This window comes from Lolium perenne, chromosome 7, assembly GCF_019359855.2.
Source record: "Lolium perenne isolate Kyuss_39 chromosome 7, Kyuss_2.0, whole genome shotgun sequence".
Classification (NCBI taxonomy): domain Eukaryota; kingdom Viridiplantae; phylum Streptophyta; class Magnoliopsida; order Poales; family Poaceae; genus Lolium; species Lolium perenne.
Window position 1 is genome coordinate 118,151,415 of NC_067250.2, and position 18,772 is coordinate 118,170,186.

Below are 18,772 nucleotides of genomic sequence, written 5' to 3' on the forward strand. Positions count from 1 at the left end.
TATTAGATCCGCAAAAGACCAATATTATTAGAATCATCAAGAAATATAAGTTCAATTTATACGTATTTGATATTGTAGATGTTGTTATATTTATTCACATGTTTACTCAAATTCTACTTGTTTTGGCTCTAAAAAACCAGCCACCGAGCACTTTTTAGCACTTAGGAAAAAAATAGTACGCAATGCATTTTGGCATTGAGGGGTACTTTTGTAGCCGCTTTTTGTTTGAATTACTGGCCGCCAAATTGGCCCATCAAATGATTACACTAGGCCATCTGTCGCGTTCGTGAGCCCACTGCTGCACAGTAAAAGAAGAAGTAAAAATCATACGAAAAGCATTGCCTGCCGATAAGCTTTTTTCTCGCCGAACCCACTCCCACTGGCCACTGCGCTCTCTCTCCACCCCCGACTCAGCTGCTCTCGGCGCCGGAGCCCTAAACCCTAGGCCTCGCCGTCGGCGGTGGCGGCGGCGCGATGTCGCACTTCGGGAGGTCGGGCCCGCCGGACATCCGCGACACCTTCTCGCTCCTCGTCCTCAACATCAGCTTCCGTGAGGAAACCCTAACCCTAGCCGAATCGCTCCCCCGAGGTGTTTCGCTCCGTCTAATCCCTCCCCTCCCCCGCCCTTCTCCTCCGCAGGAACAACGGCTGACGACCTACACCCGCTCTTCGACCGCTACGGCAAGGTCGTGGACGTCTTCATTCCGCGGGATCGGAGGTGAGGAGCCGCGCGGCCCTGAGCAATCTGTGCTGTCATTTCTTCTTCGATGTTCGGTGGATTCGTTCTGAAAATTTGTGGCTCTTCTCAAGGACTGGGGACTCTAGGGGTTTCGCCTTCGTGCGGTACAAGTACGCTGATGAGGCTCAGAAGGCTGTAGATCGGCTTGATGGTGCGTCACTGACTCCCCCTATTTTCCGTGGACAGATTTGGGTGCATTTATGGCTGACTAATACTTGTTTTGCGCAGGGCGTAATGTGGATGGCAGGAACATCATGGTGCAGTTTGCCAAGTATGGCCCTAATGCGGAGCCTATGTAAGTGGATTCTTCCAAGCATGTTCATTTCGGTAGGTAATTACTTTTGTGAACATAGATATTAGGTTGCAGGCCTCGTTTCGCATAAGCCATCTTTATGTTATGTAGCCTGGAGATGTATTCGATGATTAGATATTGTGTTCATATATTTACATGGTTTATACTCTGGTGAAATAGTCCATGCCACTCTCTGCTGTCTATCAGCGTTTCTCTTAATCAGTGTGACTGTTTAATGATTATTTTCCTGAAACCATTTTTTTACTTAGGTTTGCTGTTCTAAAAAGGTCTACCTAAACCTTGATAAGTATATTCTTGGATTATTTTTGAGGGAAGGCCACCTTGGCTAGCTTTATTAATATCAAATACTGGTTACATTGTTCACGAGAGTTTTTAAATAAAACTAGGGGGTTCATCGACCCAATTACAAGAGTTTTTTTTAATCAAAGCAAAACCTAGCTATTTCATGCGCCACTTCATTCACCTTTCTCGGACAATGAGTGAACTCAACCTTCCCAATGTTTCCCGGCTTCCCGCATTCATCAAACAATCTGCACAAACCACAGTTGCTTCATTCCACATCTCTTCCTGCCCTGAGCAATACTGTATTAGAATCCGATTGTGCTTCTACCACATTAGCTCCAATTGAGACCGCAAGTTCCAGCCTATGCCACATAGCCAATGCTTCCGCCATATGAGGTGATGCTACATTAAGTTTTAAGGAATTTGCTCGAGGCTTCTCCCACGTCTGTTTAGCAATTGCAGACTGAGCCTTCGTTGCTTTAGCATAATTTGCAGCAAACCCTCTGATCGATGTTGCACACATGGAAATAGGAGGGATAGTCTCACCGTGAGTTCTTCTACTTCTCAACCACCATATGTACCAACATGTAATTAATTCCTGCAGTTTAAAGCTTCTATATCTGGGCACAATATTTGGAGATGAGCGCAAAAATTCCTCCATCACCACAGATCCTCAGTGATTAGTTTGCATGGCGTCAGATATTATACTGTCCAGACCCAGAGCTCTCCATAGATCAGCAGCAGTTTGGCATTGGAACAGCATATGTAAGACATCTTTAGGGAACAGATTATACACGGGACACTGGTCCGATGTTCCGATGTGCCTATTAACTAGAATCGATTTGAGGGTTAGGATTCCATGAAGGGCAAGCCAACAGAACTTTTTCACTCAATATGATATGCCGATAGAATTCCATGCAAGGTATTATATTGTCCAGACCCAGAGCTCTCCATAGATCAGCAGCAGTTTGGCATTGGAATGGCATATGTAAGACATCTTCAGGGAACAGATTATACACGGGACACTGGCCTGATGTTCCGATGTGCCTATTAACCAGAATCGATTTGAGGGTTAGGATTCCATGAAGGGCACGCCAACAGATTTTTTCACCCAATATGATATGCCGATAGAATTCCATGCAAGGTACGGCTAGCTTCCATGGATTTTTCTATATAGGGTTATCAAGCGCAGTACCTTGAACTAAATCATGGCCAGTCTGTCCATTATACTGATGTTGCCACTCAATATGATATGCCGATCTCACAGAGAATGCTCCAGATAGGTTTCCCTTCCATGAAATGAAGCCCTCAAAGGCATTAAAGCTGACGGGAATTTGCAATACTCTGCGTGGATTTTGAATGTCAATGTTTAGACTTTAGAGTTTCATTTGAGTATTTGACGCAAGCCTGGAAGTATAATTAGATGGGGTCATAAAATAATGAGGGGAAACTTTGCCCTTATTTTGATAAAATTAATAATTATGGACAAAAGTGTACAAACAGTTGACCCAACTTATGTTTCTTTAAATACTGTTTGTTTGGTGTTGAATAGTTGATTAGTGTCAGTGTCAAATAATTAGCTGTGTTGTGACGGTGCCTGGCTGGTGAAATATTAAAGCTCTGATGTTATAATACTTGTGAATGTTTAATTGCTGCAGCTACGATTAAATGGCAACGTTTATGTATTTGCATTATGCCTTATATGTTAAGCTTAATTACAGAATGGAGATTATTTTCATTGCGCTTTTTGTTGGTTTTCTCAAAGTCTGGCTTGTAAGGTTGTAATATGCATTATCGCCTAAACTCTAAACCCTCGACCCAACTATGTTGTTATTTTTCACTTTTGGAGTTGAGGTACTACTATTAGAGCGTGTTCATTGTGTGATCTCTATGTTGCTGATCTGTGATTTTATATGCATTGTTAAGATGTTTTCTTTAAATACTGTTTGTATGGTGTTGAATAGCTAATTAGGGCCAGTGTCAAATAATTAGCTGTGATGTGTATTTTATGGGACGGTACCTGGCTTGTGAAACATTGAAGTTATGATGTTATAATACTCGTGAAATTTTAATCGCTGCAGTTCTGATCAAATGGCATTGTTTTCTGTATTTGCATTATGTCTTACTATATGTAAGCTTTAATTACAGAATGGAGATTATTTTTCCATCGTGCTTTTTGTTAGTTTTCTCAAAGTCTTGCTTGTAAGGTCGTAATATGCATTATCACCACAATTTTCTTTACTTTTGTTCATGTTCTGTTAATTCATGTAGCCGTAAAGGAAGGGTCATTGAGGAAGTTGAGAAATCTGCTGACAGGTCAAGAAGCCATAGCCCTAGGGCAAGGTGAAATTTAATTTCTTTCCTCTACAATACTTTTGGAGTTTACAGACATTGTTTAAAATATGCTATTCTAGATATTCTAATTGTTCTAATGGCCCTATCAACAACATGTTTCTGGACATTCACTATCTTTGTTAGATAATAATTGTCTGCATAAGCTCCACTACTGCAGATCAGCTACTTCTCTAGTGTTGTCTAAGCACTTCTTCTTTTGTCATGGTTTCTTTAATTTGAGTAGCCATGGCAATTACAGTGCATTTATTGCTCTAATCAGGCACAGAGATGGCCGTAGAGACAGAGATCTTAAGAGGCGTAGTCGCAGCAGGAGCAGAGAAAGGCATGGGCGTGATAGGGATAGGGATAGAGACCGTCGTCGTCACAGCCGAAGCCCAAGCCGGAGTTTAAGCCCTGACTATAAAAACCGTCGTAGAACAAGGGATGATCATAAGCGCAGGAGCAAGAGCAGGAGCAGAAGTCGAAGCGGCTCATACCATAGGTGCTTAACCACAGTTTCATAGTTCTAGTTTCTAATCATGGTTATGTTTCAAACTGCTAATTTGTTCTCTCCTGCTAGTGCTTCACCTACTCGCCGCGGTGCTAGTCCTCGCAAGAGCCCAGCACCTCGCAGGAGCCCAACTCCACACAGCAGAAGCCCAGCACCCCGCAGCAGGAGCCCAGCACCACGCAGCAGGAGCCCACAACAACGCAGCAGGAGCCCAGCACCACGCAGCAGGAGCCCAAAACAACGCAGCAGGAGCCCAGCACCACACAGCAGGAGCCCAAAATCACGCAACAGGGGCCTAACACCACATAGCAGGAGTCCAACACCACCCAAGAGCCCCTTGGATGAAAGTTCCAGAAAGCCGACAAATGGAAAAGGTTCACCTCCCTCACGCAGTGTTTCACTATCACCACGGCGTGCTAGCTCTCGTAGCCCAGGCAGCGATGGCAAGGTACAGATGATGTTCAACTGCTGTTTATATGGTGTGGCCCCATATTTAATATATTTAAGCGTCTAACTTTGGAAATAAAAAAAATCTGTTGTCAGGAGTGAAGCTTGCTGTGATGCCAGAGAACAGGGGACTGCCATAATTTGGCTGAGCATGATGGGAGCAGCACTGAGCTGCTATTCAAGGTTGCTAGTTGTGCTTTGTGGTTTCTTAGATGTGTTTTCCAGTACTAGCAGAATTACACTGTTGGTTTGTGTTTGACTTTATCATGCTTTATCTTGATACTGTTGCATTAACTTGTCAAAATGTTTTGTGCATTTTTTTAGTTATCTGTTCGTGAGATGGGTTGCAGTTACACCTAGAATGATATTGAACCGGATCACTCATGGTGGATGATGCTCTTGCTGTTGAGTCATCGTTGTGGTGTTAATGTTCCTGCTGGTGCTGCTGATGATTATCATGACGGTGCTGATGCTGGTTGCAGTCAGATTGTATCGATACTGATACAAATGCTGTTGATCGATGCGATCTCACCTTTTTTTTAGATACTTGCATCCTTGTTCAACAGATTCCTAGCCAAATCATGAAATAATATGGATCTCATGATCGGTAACAATTCCCTACCATAGCAGTACCCATAGTCTTCATAGTTTTCGTACTCCTGTTATACTGATTAGGGTAGTGTTAGCTTTTCCACCGTTGCTTCTTCCGTATTTTCGTGGTTTAGAGTTCAGTTTTCTGCTGATGATGATAGATAGTTGTCATGAGTTGGACTATTAACTAAGAAACTAAGCGATTGTTCCCCCTAACATTTGTAGTAGTGGTTCCTAGTGTTTTCTAATCTCTACTCAAATTCCTTGCTCAACTGTAGCGAATTTCTGTCTTTGCTTTGCTGCTCCGTGAGCATCTTTATTTTCCCCAAAGCTTGTACCTGGGGGCGATTTTACAGACTAGGCTACAAGCATTTTTCTGGCCAGTGATTCTACAAACGATGCTACACCTGAACGAGTAGATGCACACATTCAGGTCCTACTTATTCTGTAGAGATACAAGCAAAGACTAATGTAAGCAGCCTGAGCATGGCGAATTTATCTGCTCGTTCAGAAGCACGTACTTTACTTGCAACAATGTTGTTGACTATTGGACGTACAAGGCTGACACCTGCGGCCACTGCCGTCGACGAGATCAACGTCGTCTGCATGCCTTAGGATTGGGATTGAGTTGTTATTTTTTGGTTGCTAGGAGATGGATGCCGAAAAGGAGATCATCTGCAGCATGTACAACTTGGTGTATACCTTGGTCTACCTTTGACAAGGACGCGCAGGTGGAAGGAGGCCGAGCAGGGGAGGGTCGAACAGGGGAGGGTTTATGTGATTTCAGTTTTGGCGCGCAATCGTACTCCGTAGGAGATCAGGAGTTTGTTTTCAATTACTAGCGGAGTTAAAGGGGGGAAGAGAGAGCCATCTGATTGAAATGGAGGGCCGATTTAATAATAACTTTACGCCTAGAGGAGCCGAGCTCATATAATACATTTTTTTGAAATACGAGCTCATATAATACTAGTTTCAGCACTAGTATTAAACTGAGAGACAAGCACGGGAATTTTTCAAACGAGCAACACGCATGCAAGTTCCAATCTGTGTGGTTAAATTCTCAACAAGAATCCTCAGGAGAGATGAATTGGTGTTTTAATCCAAAACAAAACTAGTGGGACAAAAATGCGTCCCACAATGAATTTCTCCATGAGTTATTTTCCACGCAAAAAGATTGATTTGCGGTGGATTATAGCACTGAGGAACAGCACATTCGCCTTCATTTTGGATCTAGCGTGAATATTCATTTTTCTGGAACCACTCCATTCTATTTCTCTTGCCAACCGAACATGAGAATGGTTCTAGGTGTGGAACCATTCCATTACATTTCACTTGTGACCTCAACCAAACACACCCTAAATTCTAAATTTCCCGAATATTCCTTTTTCTGGAACCACTCCATTCTATTTCTCTTGCCAACCGAACATGAGAATGGTTCTAGGTGTGGAACCATTCCATTCCATTTCACTTGTGACCTCAACTAAACACACCCTAAATTCTAAATTTCCTGACTGAACAGTACAATGTCTAGGGTATTTGAATTACACAATCTGAAAAGAAGAGAATTACTCTGCAATGCAATTTAGCATATAAAACAATTATGTCCTTTTTTTACAACCAAGCACAATTACATTTGGGACAGTTGCTCTTTTAATACCTCACTTTATAAATGAAGCCACTTGCGCTTTAAATACCGCGACTGGAACCATGGAGCGCGGCACCTTCTTTCTCAGCTAGGGCAAAGCTTCAACCTTAGCAGCGTTGGCGGAGGGAGGAGGAGAAGCGAACTATGAGAGCTTGCTTGGCCGTCATGAGCCGCTTGTCAGGATTGAATGTGAGAAGCCCTTGCAATACCTGAAATCCTTGCCGTGAAAACTTCCCTTACGGGAAGATATCCCGAAGCATGCTATGCACCTGCACCTCCGGAAGCACTTACATCAACTTGTCGGTTAGTGGGAGGGACTTGAACTGCAACACCTTGTCGTTGAGCTTCAGGGACTTGAACTCCGGCCACGTTCAATCATCGGGCATACCGAGCACTAGGAAAATACTCCAGAGGTGTGGTCCGCATTGTCGTGGTGATCAACACCACCATCATCTTCGCCACAGAGTGCATGGACTGTTGGATGAAGAATGACCAGCGCACAATGCCCTCTAAGCGCACACTGCTCATCTCCCAACGACATGGCCGGCGTGCTCTGCTGACTGCTGCCCGACACATCCGACTTCTTCTACTTGGGCCGACATCCATGCCGACCTGACGCTGCTTCGGCCACATGATTTTTTGTCTGTGAATTTTACTAGTTCAATTTCAAGTGCAAGATTCATGCCCGTCAAGCCCTTCTTACCTGTCTTCCCCGTGTTGCTTAGGTCAGGTTAGTTGCTTGCTTTTTTTGGAAAGTAAGTTGCTTGCTTTTCGTTGTATAACTGAGGCCAGTCTACCCACATGAGGGTCAGGTTAGGGAAGATAACTAGGACATCTCCTAAATCCGGTTGTGCTCGGGTATATATATACCCTCCACTTAAGCCGGATGGTCCGACCCTCGAGGGGGCGGATCATCCAGCCCCTTGACTGAAGCCACTGTAGCCAAATGATGGGTATATATAAAATGTAGGAATATTTAAGATTGGATGAATGGCTTAGGTTAGACGTGATAACTGGTGAGATGTACTAGTCGAAGTTTGCAAGAACCGAATGAAAGAACCCAAACTTGAAGAATTTCCCCAAAGCAAAAGACAACAAAGAAAATGCAAATGCAAAAAAACAAAGCCAAAAAACACAAAGAAAAACAAAATAAAAATAAAACTCCTTGACATAGGCATCCCCAAGGGGCCTGCCGAAGAAGGTACTCGGGGTTTACTGAAGGCCCACGACCCGAAGATTACGAAGCCCGGAAGCCCAGTAAAGCGTTGATATGGAAGTTAGAGATATATTAGGAATGGACTTGTAATTATACGGGACGAACTTAAAGAGTCTCCCGCTGTTTGTAACTTGTACATCACGAAACCCTCGGCTTCGCCTCCTATATAAGGGGGAGTCGAGGGAGAAAGAAAGTATCGATTCATCGTCAACATAACCCTAGCTTTTAGCAGTCGAGTACTTTTTCTGGCCGAAACCTTCGAGATCTACTTGCCCTCTAATTTCCACGAAACCCTAGTCTGCAACTTGTAGGCATTGACAAGTCGATACCTTGTCAATTGGCGCCGTCTATGGGAATTAGAGGCGACAAGGAGCTGATCCCGATGGCACGTTCAACATCGTCGACATCTTCGGTGGCAAGCAACGCGATGGACAGAGGTAAACAGATCAAAACTGGTCTCGTTGATTTTGTTCCTCACCCTCCCGCCCGTTTGGATGCATATGCCTATCTGGAAGAGCCAATGGAGATGAAGTTCGGAAGCTTCCACTTCTGCGTCGGGAGAGAAGGATCACATCGTTTAGCGGCACCAATCTTTTCGGGACCGTTAGCGGTTGGTTCCGATTTCTCGGGATCATCGTCGTCAACCAAGTTAAGCGATGAGGAAATCTCGTCAACAAGCTGCATCAAGCCCGCCGGCGGCGGAGATCTCGCCAATCTGTTCGGCCGGATGTCTTTCGGGTCGTTCACGGATTCCGATCTGGACAGCGATTCGGAAAGCATCGACAACTTCAACTTCATCGACATATTTACTTCTATTCGGGAGGTCCTCGCCGATCATTACGACGGTGTCACCGACCCCGAAGATGAACATACAATGCGAACATACCATCAAGTTTGTGTGATTGGTGAGGCAAGTCGTCAAGAGGACGAAACATCAGAGGCTTTCGATGATTTGGGAAATCCATACATCGATCCCGCTGATCTCACGCGAGGTTTGGGCAGCAAGTATGTCGGGCCTACACCTCGCCAGAGGTTACCACTTTCGCAAGCAGCTTGGGACGGAGTATCAAGAGCCATGAAAAACACAGATCCGATGACCACCACGGCCACGGTGGAAGAGCTGCAAGCATATCAATATAGACTCGCGCGTGCTAGCCGATAGTTGGAAAAACAAAGGGTGATACTTGAGCAAAGGAAAGCTGCAGCCTCCGAGTCGAGCAGGAGAAGAGCGGAGCAAAGTCGACAGTCAGGAACCTCGGGAGATAACCATAGAGCAGCTTGTGATAGAGGAAGATCTCGGTTGCAGCATATACTTGAGGGCGAGCGGGAGAATCTGATCCAAAACCTCGACATGTCTTTTATGTCGATAGACAAAAGAGGAAACATCATCCCCAAAACACCGGAAGCTCGATACATGGCAACTCAGGCTTACATATTGGCATCCAGGCCACCTCCTGGAGATCCAAGAGAAGTGTTGTACAACATGGCTATGGCAGGAGTTGGGGCCATGGGAACAACGTTCGCAAGTACAAGCGCACCACCCGAGGGTGCCCCGAGACGAAATAGTCCTTGACCCGCGGCAGTAACCCAAGATCCTCCAAGGACAGGTGACGCAAGAGACACAACGATGCAAGCGCGAGTCGATAGAGCACGACAAGAAAGGAGAGAACATCGGCATTCACCAGAAGTAGATGAGGAGGATATGTGTGAGCTCCCTTGCTTTACTCGACGAGTTCGTAAAACTCGGGTTCCGTCTGGGTTTAAGTTACCCGACAACTACAAAAAATTTGATGGTTTGCAAGATCCTGAAGATTGGTTCGTCGACTATCTGGAGACAGTAAAGTTGACAGGTGGAACTAAAGCAACTGCCATGCAGAGCATCCAGGTCCACCTAAGCGGAGCCGCAAGATCATGGATAAAAAAGCTACCAGCAGGATCCATCAATAGCTGGGAAACTTTTGAGGACATGTTTGTGAAAAAATTTCTATCGACGTGCAAGAAACCCGCATCAATAGAGCAGCTGAGGGCCTGCAGACAGAAGTTTGATGAGCCAATGAGGACGTCATCCAGAGATGGAACATTATCAAAAATTCGGTAGAGAATATATCTGACGAAAGAGCAATAGATGCGTTTGTTGCGGGGATCCGAAGAAAGGACCTAATGAAGGATTTGGGAAGGACTAACCCGAAAACAATAGCAGCGCTCATGGAAATAGCGAATCGTTGGGCAGATGGAGAAGATGTTGTTCAAAACAAACGACACATGTCACCCGACGACGATCGCAACAGAAACAATCAAAATAGACGACATTTTTCTCGACAGTTCTCAGACTACGATGGCCCTGGCCAAGTAGCGGCTGGTTTCTGAGAAAATGGTGGAGGAAATAATAGAGATGACTATCAGAGAAGCAACGAGCAGCGCATTGACTACATGGATGCTCCCCGACAAAACAGGCAAAATAGTGGACCAAGGTTCCAAAGGTCGTATGTATCACCCGAGGATCTCCTGAACGGACCGTGTCAGATGCACTTCTTTCTCGATAATAATGGAAAAAGACAGTCGGGTCATCTCCAGAAGGATTGCCGAACTTTCCTTGCATTGCATAGATACGCATGACACACCAATGCGTAGGCACCAAGCAGGAATCCTCAGGGGCCAAGGAGTGAGATTCACCTTCCACCTCCACCCGCAATTACCGATGAAAATCGACATCATTTGCAATTGGCGGCAGCCCCAACTAACGGTCCTTACATCGACACAACCGGAGCAGTTTCGATGATTCAGAAAGGCCTACCTTCGAATAGGACCCAAAAGGTGATTTCGCGACAAGTTTACATGGCAGAGAAGATGCCTCCACTAACAATTGAGTACCTGAATTGGTCGGCACAGGACATCGGTTTCACCCTAGCGGACCACCCGCAGCAAGTTCCACGACCAGGGCAGTCAGCTCTGATCTTGCCAGTGGTGATTGCAGGGTTCGATGTTTCACGTGTGTTCATAGATGGAGGGAACAACTTAAACCTTATGTATGCAGATACATTGAGGAAGATGAACATATCCTTGGCGAATTTAACACCAACTGACACACGCTTCCACGACATCATGCCCGAGAAGCAAGTTATCCATTGGGAAAGATCAATCTCGATGTTCAGTTTGGAACCCGAGAGAATTACAGAAGAGAGAAGCTGGAGTTCGAAGTCGTGGATTTTCCGTCGCAGTATCATGCTCTACTAGGATGACCCGCTTATGTCAGATTTATGGCGGTACCACATTACACATACTTGTTGTGGAGGCTCCCTGGACCCAAGGGCCCAATTACAGTAAAGGGGAGTTTCGCTCTGGCAGATAAGTGCGACAAGGATTTCCATCGATTGTCAGAAACTTTTGGGATGCAGGCAGAATGCATGGCGTCAAGGTTAACAACTGATTATGATGTGATGCCCGACGGAGGGAGGCCGCTGAAGGAGCAAACCTTTGACACCTCCAAGAATTCAAAGGAAGTACAGATTCACCCGATGGATCCTAAGAAGACGGGAGCTATTGCAAGGAGGAGCTCGGTGGCCTATGCCACCTTGTTTGAGTTCATAGCGTGGGATCGTGTAGATGTATCTAAGACCCACAACTAACACTCAACATTTAAGCTCATTAGTCACTTGATTGACAAATAGAGAAATACTTTGGTTTCCTATATGCATAATGGGTGGAGGGATAGCTTAATCATTTAAACTGCACTCTCCCTATGTCCATGCCTACCTCCCAACACAAGATATATGCTAAGTAATGGTGTAGACGGACGGTGGTCAAGCAACATTCAACGAATCTATGATATTTAGCTCATGCCTCAACTCAATAAACCTCTTATTGTCCAGCGGTTTGGTGAAGATATCCACCAATTGATCCTTAGTGCCATGAATGAGAGCTCAATATCACCTCTTGCAATGTGGTCTCGAAAGAAATGATTCTGGATCCCAATATGCTTCGTCTTCCCGTGGAGAACCGGGTTGTAGGGGATCTTGATGGTGATGCACATAAAATGCATGCATGAACTTTGGATTTTTTTGACAAATATTTCCACATATTTGCAACATATATATATGATGTTATATCCATATCTTATATAGATTTTTGGAGATTTATGAATGATCCCTTTTATTTTAGTTATAACCCTGCGGGACAGAAAACCCCTATTTTATGTATTTTTTTACCTTTCAGGGATCTAAATGAAGTCAAACGGGCTAGGATTCTGAGGATGTCAATATTTTATCAAGAGAAGCAACTGAAGAACTTACATCTCACGAGAAGGGCCAGGAGGCCCAAAAGAGCCTAGGTGGGGTGGGCGTGCGACCCAGGCTACGAGTAAACCAAGTGGTAGCGGGCAGCTGGCGCACGCAACCGGTAGTTAGACTACTAGTCACGTGCCTGCCTAACAGGCTGACACGCGACTAGTAATTAATACCACTAGCGAGGTACTAGTCGTGGGTGGACGCCCGACACTGATAGTCGAATTACACACGCGGGCAGTAGGCTATTCCCTACTAGTGCAAGCTTATTTAATTTCCATGCGTAATCGTTGCATGCACATCATTTTTGTATCTTTTTTGGCTGATTTAGATGGTTACCCTCGGTTTTGCCTGTATAAGTTCATCTTTTTTGTTTGTACCATATTTCATTAGAATCTCTACATGTTCATATATGGGAAGAACGGTTTAATTTTGCGTGATATGGTCATATTCGTTTTTTAGGGTTGGATCTGCTCAACATTTGGGTTTTTTACTATACATACCGATGATATGAATGTAGCGCTTTTCAAGAAGGGATACATGCCTCCGCCCTCATCGATATCATCACAGACTCCTGGCCCGACCAAAACTTCCGCGCAGGTAGTCGCCACACCACCACCAGTCATGGTTGGTACGCCGCGACGCCCACCGTCGGTAGGAGGTGCTGGTGCGGCCTTTATTCAGCAGTCATCAGCGGTTCACCAACATGAGTTCCTTTTATTGAGCCGCGATGGGAGCATCTCCGACATCGGTACGAAGCTATGGAGAAACTTCAGGACCCAGCCGGATGTGGGGTTCCTAGCGTCAGGCACACCCCTGCTGCTAGGGCATCCGCCGTCATCGAGCCAGTGAACACGCTGGAAACGTCCACTATACAATCAAACGCAGGATCTCGTACGGGGTTTCGAGGGGTTTCGAGTGGAGATGCTCTGTTTGAGGAAAATTGTTCTGTTGGCTTAGGAGCACGTTCCCATGCGCGATGGCATTAAGATCGAGCCAAGCGGCAAATTGCGGAAACATTGGCTGAGTCGATCGACTTCTTTTCTAGAGTACTCCCTCCGTCTTCAAATAAGTGATCGTTTAGGCTGGTCATACTGGGGAGTAACTTAGACTAGTGACATATGCTATGTTACAAGTCTAGGTTACTACCTTCATAGTGGGTAGTAACTTATATGTGGTGTCATGCATTGTATCATTTATTATGTTGTAGACTCATCTTGCCTTGAGGTGTGTGATATTATGGTAACATAGCTAGTTACCACCTCACTCTATTTCTTCATTTTTTAAAAAACAATGGTTTGTATTAATCGGTAGTAGAGGTCTGATTACATTCTACCAAAGTCAGCTCCAACACGCAGGGAGGTGCCGAACCTTGTAACACACCACCAGTACAACTCACACGACTAAACCTGGCCAACTCATGAGCCGGCCTATTATCTTCTCTTGCCACTTTTCTGAAGGTGAAGTTAGGTAGTAGAGTAACCAACCGATGAATGTCCGCTAGCACACTCAATGTATGGGAGCGATCCCTAACATCAAAGTTTGCCTTTTTATTAGAGCATCACAGTCACTCTCAATAATTAGGTTACTATCCACCAGTTTAACAGCTTGCTTGATCCCTTCTAAACAAGCCAGCGCTTCTGCAGTTTCCGCGTTATCACAATCAGGAAGAATTCCCTAGGCGGACCATTTGATCTGTCCAAGGTGGTTACGAGCTAGAGCACCCCACGAGGCGAAGTTTGATTCTTTAATGAAACTAGCATCCACGCTTAGGCATTGCCAACCCGTGTCTGGTGGCTTCCACCTTGATTTCATTTCATTCTTCTTTGGTTCCTCATGTATCTCCTTCATTTCAAGCATTGGACTTTTTCCTTTCCTATCTTCAGGCTGTTTTTCCTCTCTAATATTTGACAGCACCTGCCAGTAGTTGCTTAATAAATCAGTCGACTGGTTTATTCCCACCTTCCCATCTCCAAAGATGTAGTTGTTTCTTAGGTGCCAGGCCCTCCACCAGACCAGCATCAGCTTTCCGCGCATATATGAGCTTGAAGCATTCAGAATGTTCAGAGTCCACTCCTTCCGACTATTTCCCAGTTTTTCTTCATGTGGTAGCTTCCAGATTTTTCTCATGCTTTCTCTTAAGGCGGCAGCTTTGGTGCAGGTCATAGTGGCATGGTATCCATCTTCTTCTTCTCTTCCGCAAATGGTGCAAGTTGGATCAGTTGTCATATTACGCGAGCACCGGTTTTTTTGTACCGCTAGTGCTTCCGTGGCTAGTCTCCAACTAAAGATATTCACCTTTTGTGGTACGTTTGTTTTCCATATCACATCCCAGATCGAACGGTCTCCATTAGGATTGTCGCTTTGCTGGCCTGAGTAGAAATTCTCGGAGTTCTGAAGAAGGGCGAGTCTGTATGCACTCCGAACACTGAAGTTGCCCGATTTTTCAAAGTGCCAGGCTATATAGTCTTCTTCAGCTGAGTGAGGTAAACAAATTCACAAAATTTCCTCGGCATCATAGTTTGGGAACATTGACCTGACTAGGTCTTCCTTCCATGTCATTGAGTTGTTGTCTATTAGGTCCGAAACCCAACGGTATCTGCCACCACCAATCTTTGCCACCACCAATCTTTGTCGAGGGTTTTAAGTTTCCTCTCGGGACCCAATTATCACGCCAAATCTGGATTTTTGATCTAGATTGGACACGCCATATCACTCATTTTTTCAAGAGCTCGAGTCCATGACAAATGCCCTGCCAACCTGGGTAAGAGTTCTGGATAAAAACAGTATCAGTGAGTTCAGCATTAGGAAAATATTTTGCTTTGAAAAGTCTGGCACAAAGACTATGAGGGAAGGCTAGCAGTCTCCAGGCCTGCCTGGCTAGGAGGGCTTGATTGACTCTCTTTATTCATTTATTAGCATGTCATGTCACCAAAATGCCTTGAGATGTGTGATGTGACTAGCTATGTTACTCTCACTATGAGTAGTCTTAGCTCTAAACTTTGTCCACAAAAGAATATATTTCTATCTTTCCAATACACATTAAAATATCAAAACTTACTTCTCTCTCATTGCACGAAAATCAAACCCAATAACATTTTAGCACATATTTTTCTTGTTTTATACATGCAGTTAACTCATTGGAGGTGAAAGAATTGAAGAGGAGTGAGATGTTGGTTTACATATTTCCAATTTTCCACTTCACTCTATAATTTATCTTTAAAAAAGTACATATATACGTACTTATTTATGAACAGAGGGAGTACAATCCAATTAATATACGACTACTACTGGGTCGTAAAAGAAAAGAAAACGAAGCAGACGCAACTGTGCACCTCGATCGATTCGGTAGTGTTGTTTGCTTCTAGAACCATGCGCCTCATCTTGTTTGATTAGTTAGGATTTAAATTAAAATGCATGTTACGTGATAAACAACCGCGCGGCCTCATAACGCGGCGGATTTCTTCCTGCATGCGCGGCTCGCTGGTCGTCCCGTGTTGATCACAGTTTGACGCACAACTTAACGCAGGCGCGCGCAGGCCCACTTCGCAGCCACCGTAGTGACCAACTTATATCCGAACCGAGGTTTTCTCTCGATCCTGGTGCTGTGTTCGTTAGATCGATCCTCCGTCTCTCCACCTCGTGCATACGAGATACGATACGATCCCCGTCTTGTCTCCAGCAACCGAAGCCGCCGATCCAGCGCCATGCCCGCCCGCAAGAGACCTGCCGCCGCCGTCCTCGCGACGACCACCACCAAAGAGTCCGCAACGTCCCGCAAGAGGAGCCGCAAAAGCACCGACGAATACGACGAGGTGACCAGGCTTGGCGAGGGCGGCTTCGGCGTCGTCCTCAAGGCGCGCCACCGCGCAACCGGCAAGACCGTCGCCATCAAGTACCTCACGTCGCCGGACGACAACACCGAGGAGGAACCGGACGAGGCCGAGCTCCGGCACGAGGCCCGCCTCCTGGAGGCCTGCAACGGGAACCCGCACCTCGTCGGCTTCGAGGGCCTGGCGCGCGACACCGCCACCGGAAACCTCCGCCTCGTCATGGAGTACGTCGCCGCGCCGAGCCTCCACGCCTTCATGCGGAAGGACAGCCGCCACGGCCGGCCGCTGCCGGAACCGAAGGTGCGCGCCATCATGCGGAAGCTCCTCACGGGGGCCAAGCTCATGCACGCCCGCCACGTCGTCCACCGCGACATCAAGCCGGCCAACATCCTCGTCGGCCAAGACGGCCACCTCGTCAAGATCTGCGACCTCGGGATCGGGATCTCCATGTCCGACCCGCCGCCCTACACCCAAGTCGGCACCATGCCCTACAAGGCCCCCGAGATTCTCCTGCGCAAGCCGGACTACGACGCGCTTGTCGACTGCTGGTCGCTCGGCTGCGTCATGGCCGAGATGCTCGCAGGCAAGACCCTGTTCGAGGACGATGGCCGCGAAGACCACATGGACGATGCGGACCACGTGGCCCAGCTCTGGGGTATTTTCGGGGTGCTCGGTATGCCCGACGACCGAACGTGGCCCGAGTTCAAGTCACTGCCGCTCACCGGCAAGGTGATGGAGTTCAAGTCCTCCCTGCCGCCGACCCACAAGATGCTTCCTGAGGGGCAGGAGCATAGCAGGCTCCGGGATATCTTCCCGGGGGAGAAGCTATCAGAGCAAGGATTTCAGGTATTGCTAGGGCTTCTCACATACAATCCCGACAAGCGACTCACGGCGGCCAAGGCGCTCAAGCTCCCATGGTTCGCTGCTCCTCCTCCCTCCGCCAAGGCTGTTAAGGTTGAAGCTTTGCCCCTTCCGAGAAACAAGGTATCGCGCTTCATGGCTCCACTCACGGTATTGAAATCGCAAATCGCTTTATTTATAAAGCGAGGCGAAAGACTGTTTCGAGGTATGTCCCAAGTGTAATTGTGCTTCAATGATCGATCCACCTGATTGTTTGATTGAATTGTAAAAAAAGTACGTACTATGTAATTGTTTTATATGCTGAATTTGCATTGCATAGAAATTCTCCCCTTTTCAGATTGTGTGATTCATATGCCCTAAACGTGTTGGGTCATGGGCGATTTTAGGTACCGCCACCACCTTATGAAAGTCCCTCGGAACGCCGTAGAGCGATGAAAGAGTCTAGGCACCTCACGCGATGCGCAGGGAAGGAAGGAGAACAGGGAGTCTGTCCCCGATACGAGAAGGGAGAAGCGGTGGGAGATGCCATAAATCCCCACCCCTGGAAGGCCTAGATTGCGAAACCCCAATCTAATCCAAGAGACTTGCAACCCTGCAGGGGTACCGAGATACGGATCGAATCGAATGATGCAGAGGAATTCGTGGAAGGAGGGCGTGAAGGAGATGTCGGGTGCTGGCTCGAGCTAGGGAGGTCGGTGTTCCAGCAATGCTGCGTAGGACCCAAGGCTCTACGAGACGGTGACCTCTGCGCCGAGGCCGACCCAGATAGGGAGAGTGCAAGCAACGACACGGCCAATAGGGTTGCTGATGACGCCGCCGGTGGGTGGGGGTGAACAAGTGGGCCTCTTTGAGAGGCCTACCCACCCGAGGCCCTCTGGTGGTGCTGTTGCGGCTCCACTATCTTGCCACGGAGCACTATTGGATACATACATTGATTTTGGAGGAAGACGACAACTGGGATGACGGGAACGTGACCGAGGAGGTGGGATTCCAGCAAGGCGCAGAAGCATAGATCGGTGGCATTGTTGATATGACAGACGACATGTTACCTGGAATTTGAGGAGGAAGAGGAGGCTAAGGCAGAACCAGTGGAGCAAAAGACATGGATGCTGCTTGCACGATACATGGCCAACTTCAAGGCGAACATGAAAGCTATGTTCACGCGATTCACCGCCGAGATTTGGCACCTCCACAACGGGATTGGGTACTCGGAGAAGGGGAAAACTACTACATGCTCACGCTGTTCTCCAAGGGGGACTACGACTTTGTGATGCAAGGAGGGCCATGGAGTTTCAACCAGAATGCTCTCATTGTTAAGGACCTGGATGAAACTGCCCAACCATCAGAATTAGTGCTCAACTCGGTGCCGGTATGGGTTCGCATATATGACGTTCCATGGGGGAAACAAGACAAGGTATGGGGTACAAGATATAGCATGGCCAGGGAAAGACTCTGGAGGTGGATGTGCCAGCGAGTGAGCAAGATAAGGAGTCATTCATGTGCATGTTAGTCTTCCCTATGACCGACACAAATCACGACTGGTGTGAAGGGTAAGCCCCGGGAGGTGAAGGCTTTTAAACTGAAATATGAACATGTGCCTTATTATTTCTCTCATTGTGGCTTTATGAGACGTAAGAAAGATGATTGTGAGGATAGGAGGATGTGCATGCCAATATGCCATCTTTGGACTGCGATGCCCATGAATTGTGTTGCAGCCCAT

At 46.5% G+C, this 18,772-nt stretch overlaps 2 protein-coding genes across 2 annotated transcripts; both read left to right on the plus strand.

Annotated features, from left to right (window-relative positions):
* The first annotated feature begins 341 nt into the window (after nucleotides 1-341).
* LOC127323927 (uncharacterized) lies at nucleotides 342-5,020 on the plus strand. The gene is made up of 8 exons (XM_051352031.2): nucleotides 342-550; nucleotides 640-718; nucleotides 811-890; nucleotides 968-1,034; nucleotides 3,606-3,677; nucleotides 3,949-4,170; nucleotides 4,249-4,627; nucleotides 4,723-5,020. Exons 1-8 carry the CDS (start codon nucleotides 475-477, stop codon nucleotides 4,726-4,728), a joined length of 981 nt encoding a protein of 326 aa, XP_051207991.1. The 5' UTR covers nucleotides 342-474; the 3' UTR covers nucleotides 4,729-5,020.
* An 11,010-nt stretch (nucleotides 5,021-16,030) lies between these two features.
* On the plus strand, nucleotides 16,031-17,302 carry LOC127323856 (putative cyclin-dependent kinase F-2). Its single transcript, XM_051351967.2, has one exon. The coding sequence runs from the start codon at nucleotides 16,066-16,068 to the stop codon at nucleotides 17,272-17,274; it is 1,209 nt and encodes a 402-aa protein (XP_051207927.1). The 5' UTR covers nucleotides 16,031-16,065; the 3' UTR covers nucleotides 17,275-17,302.
* Nucleotides 17,303-18,772: the final 1,470 nt, after the last annotated feature.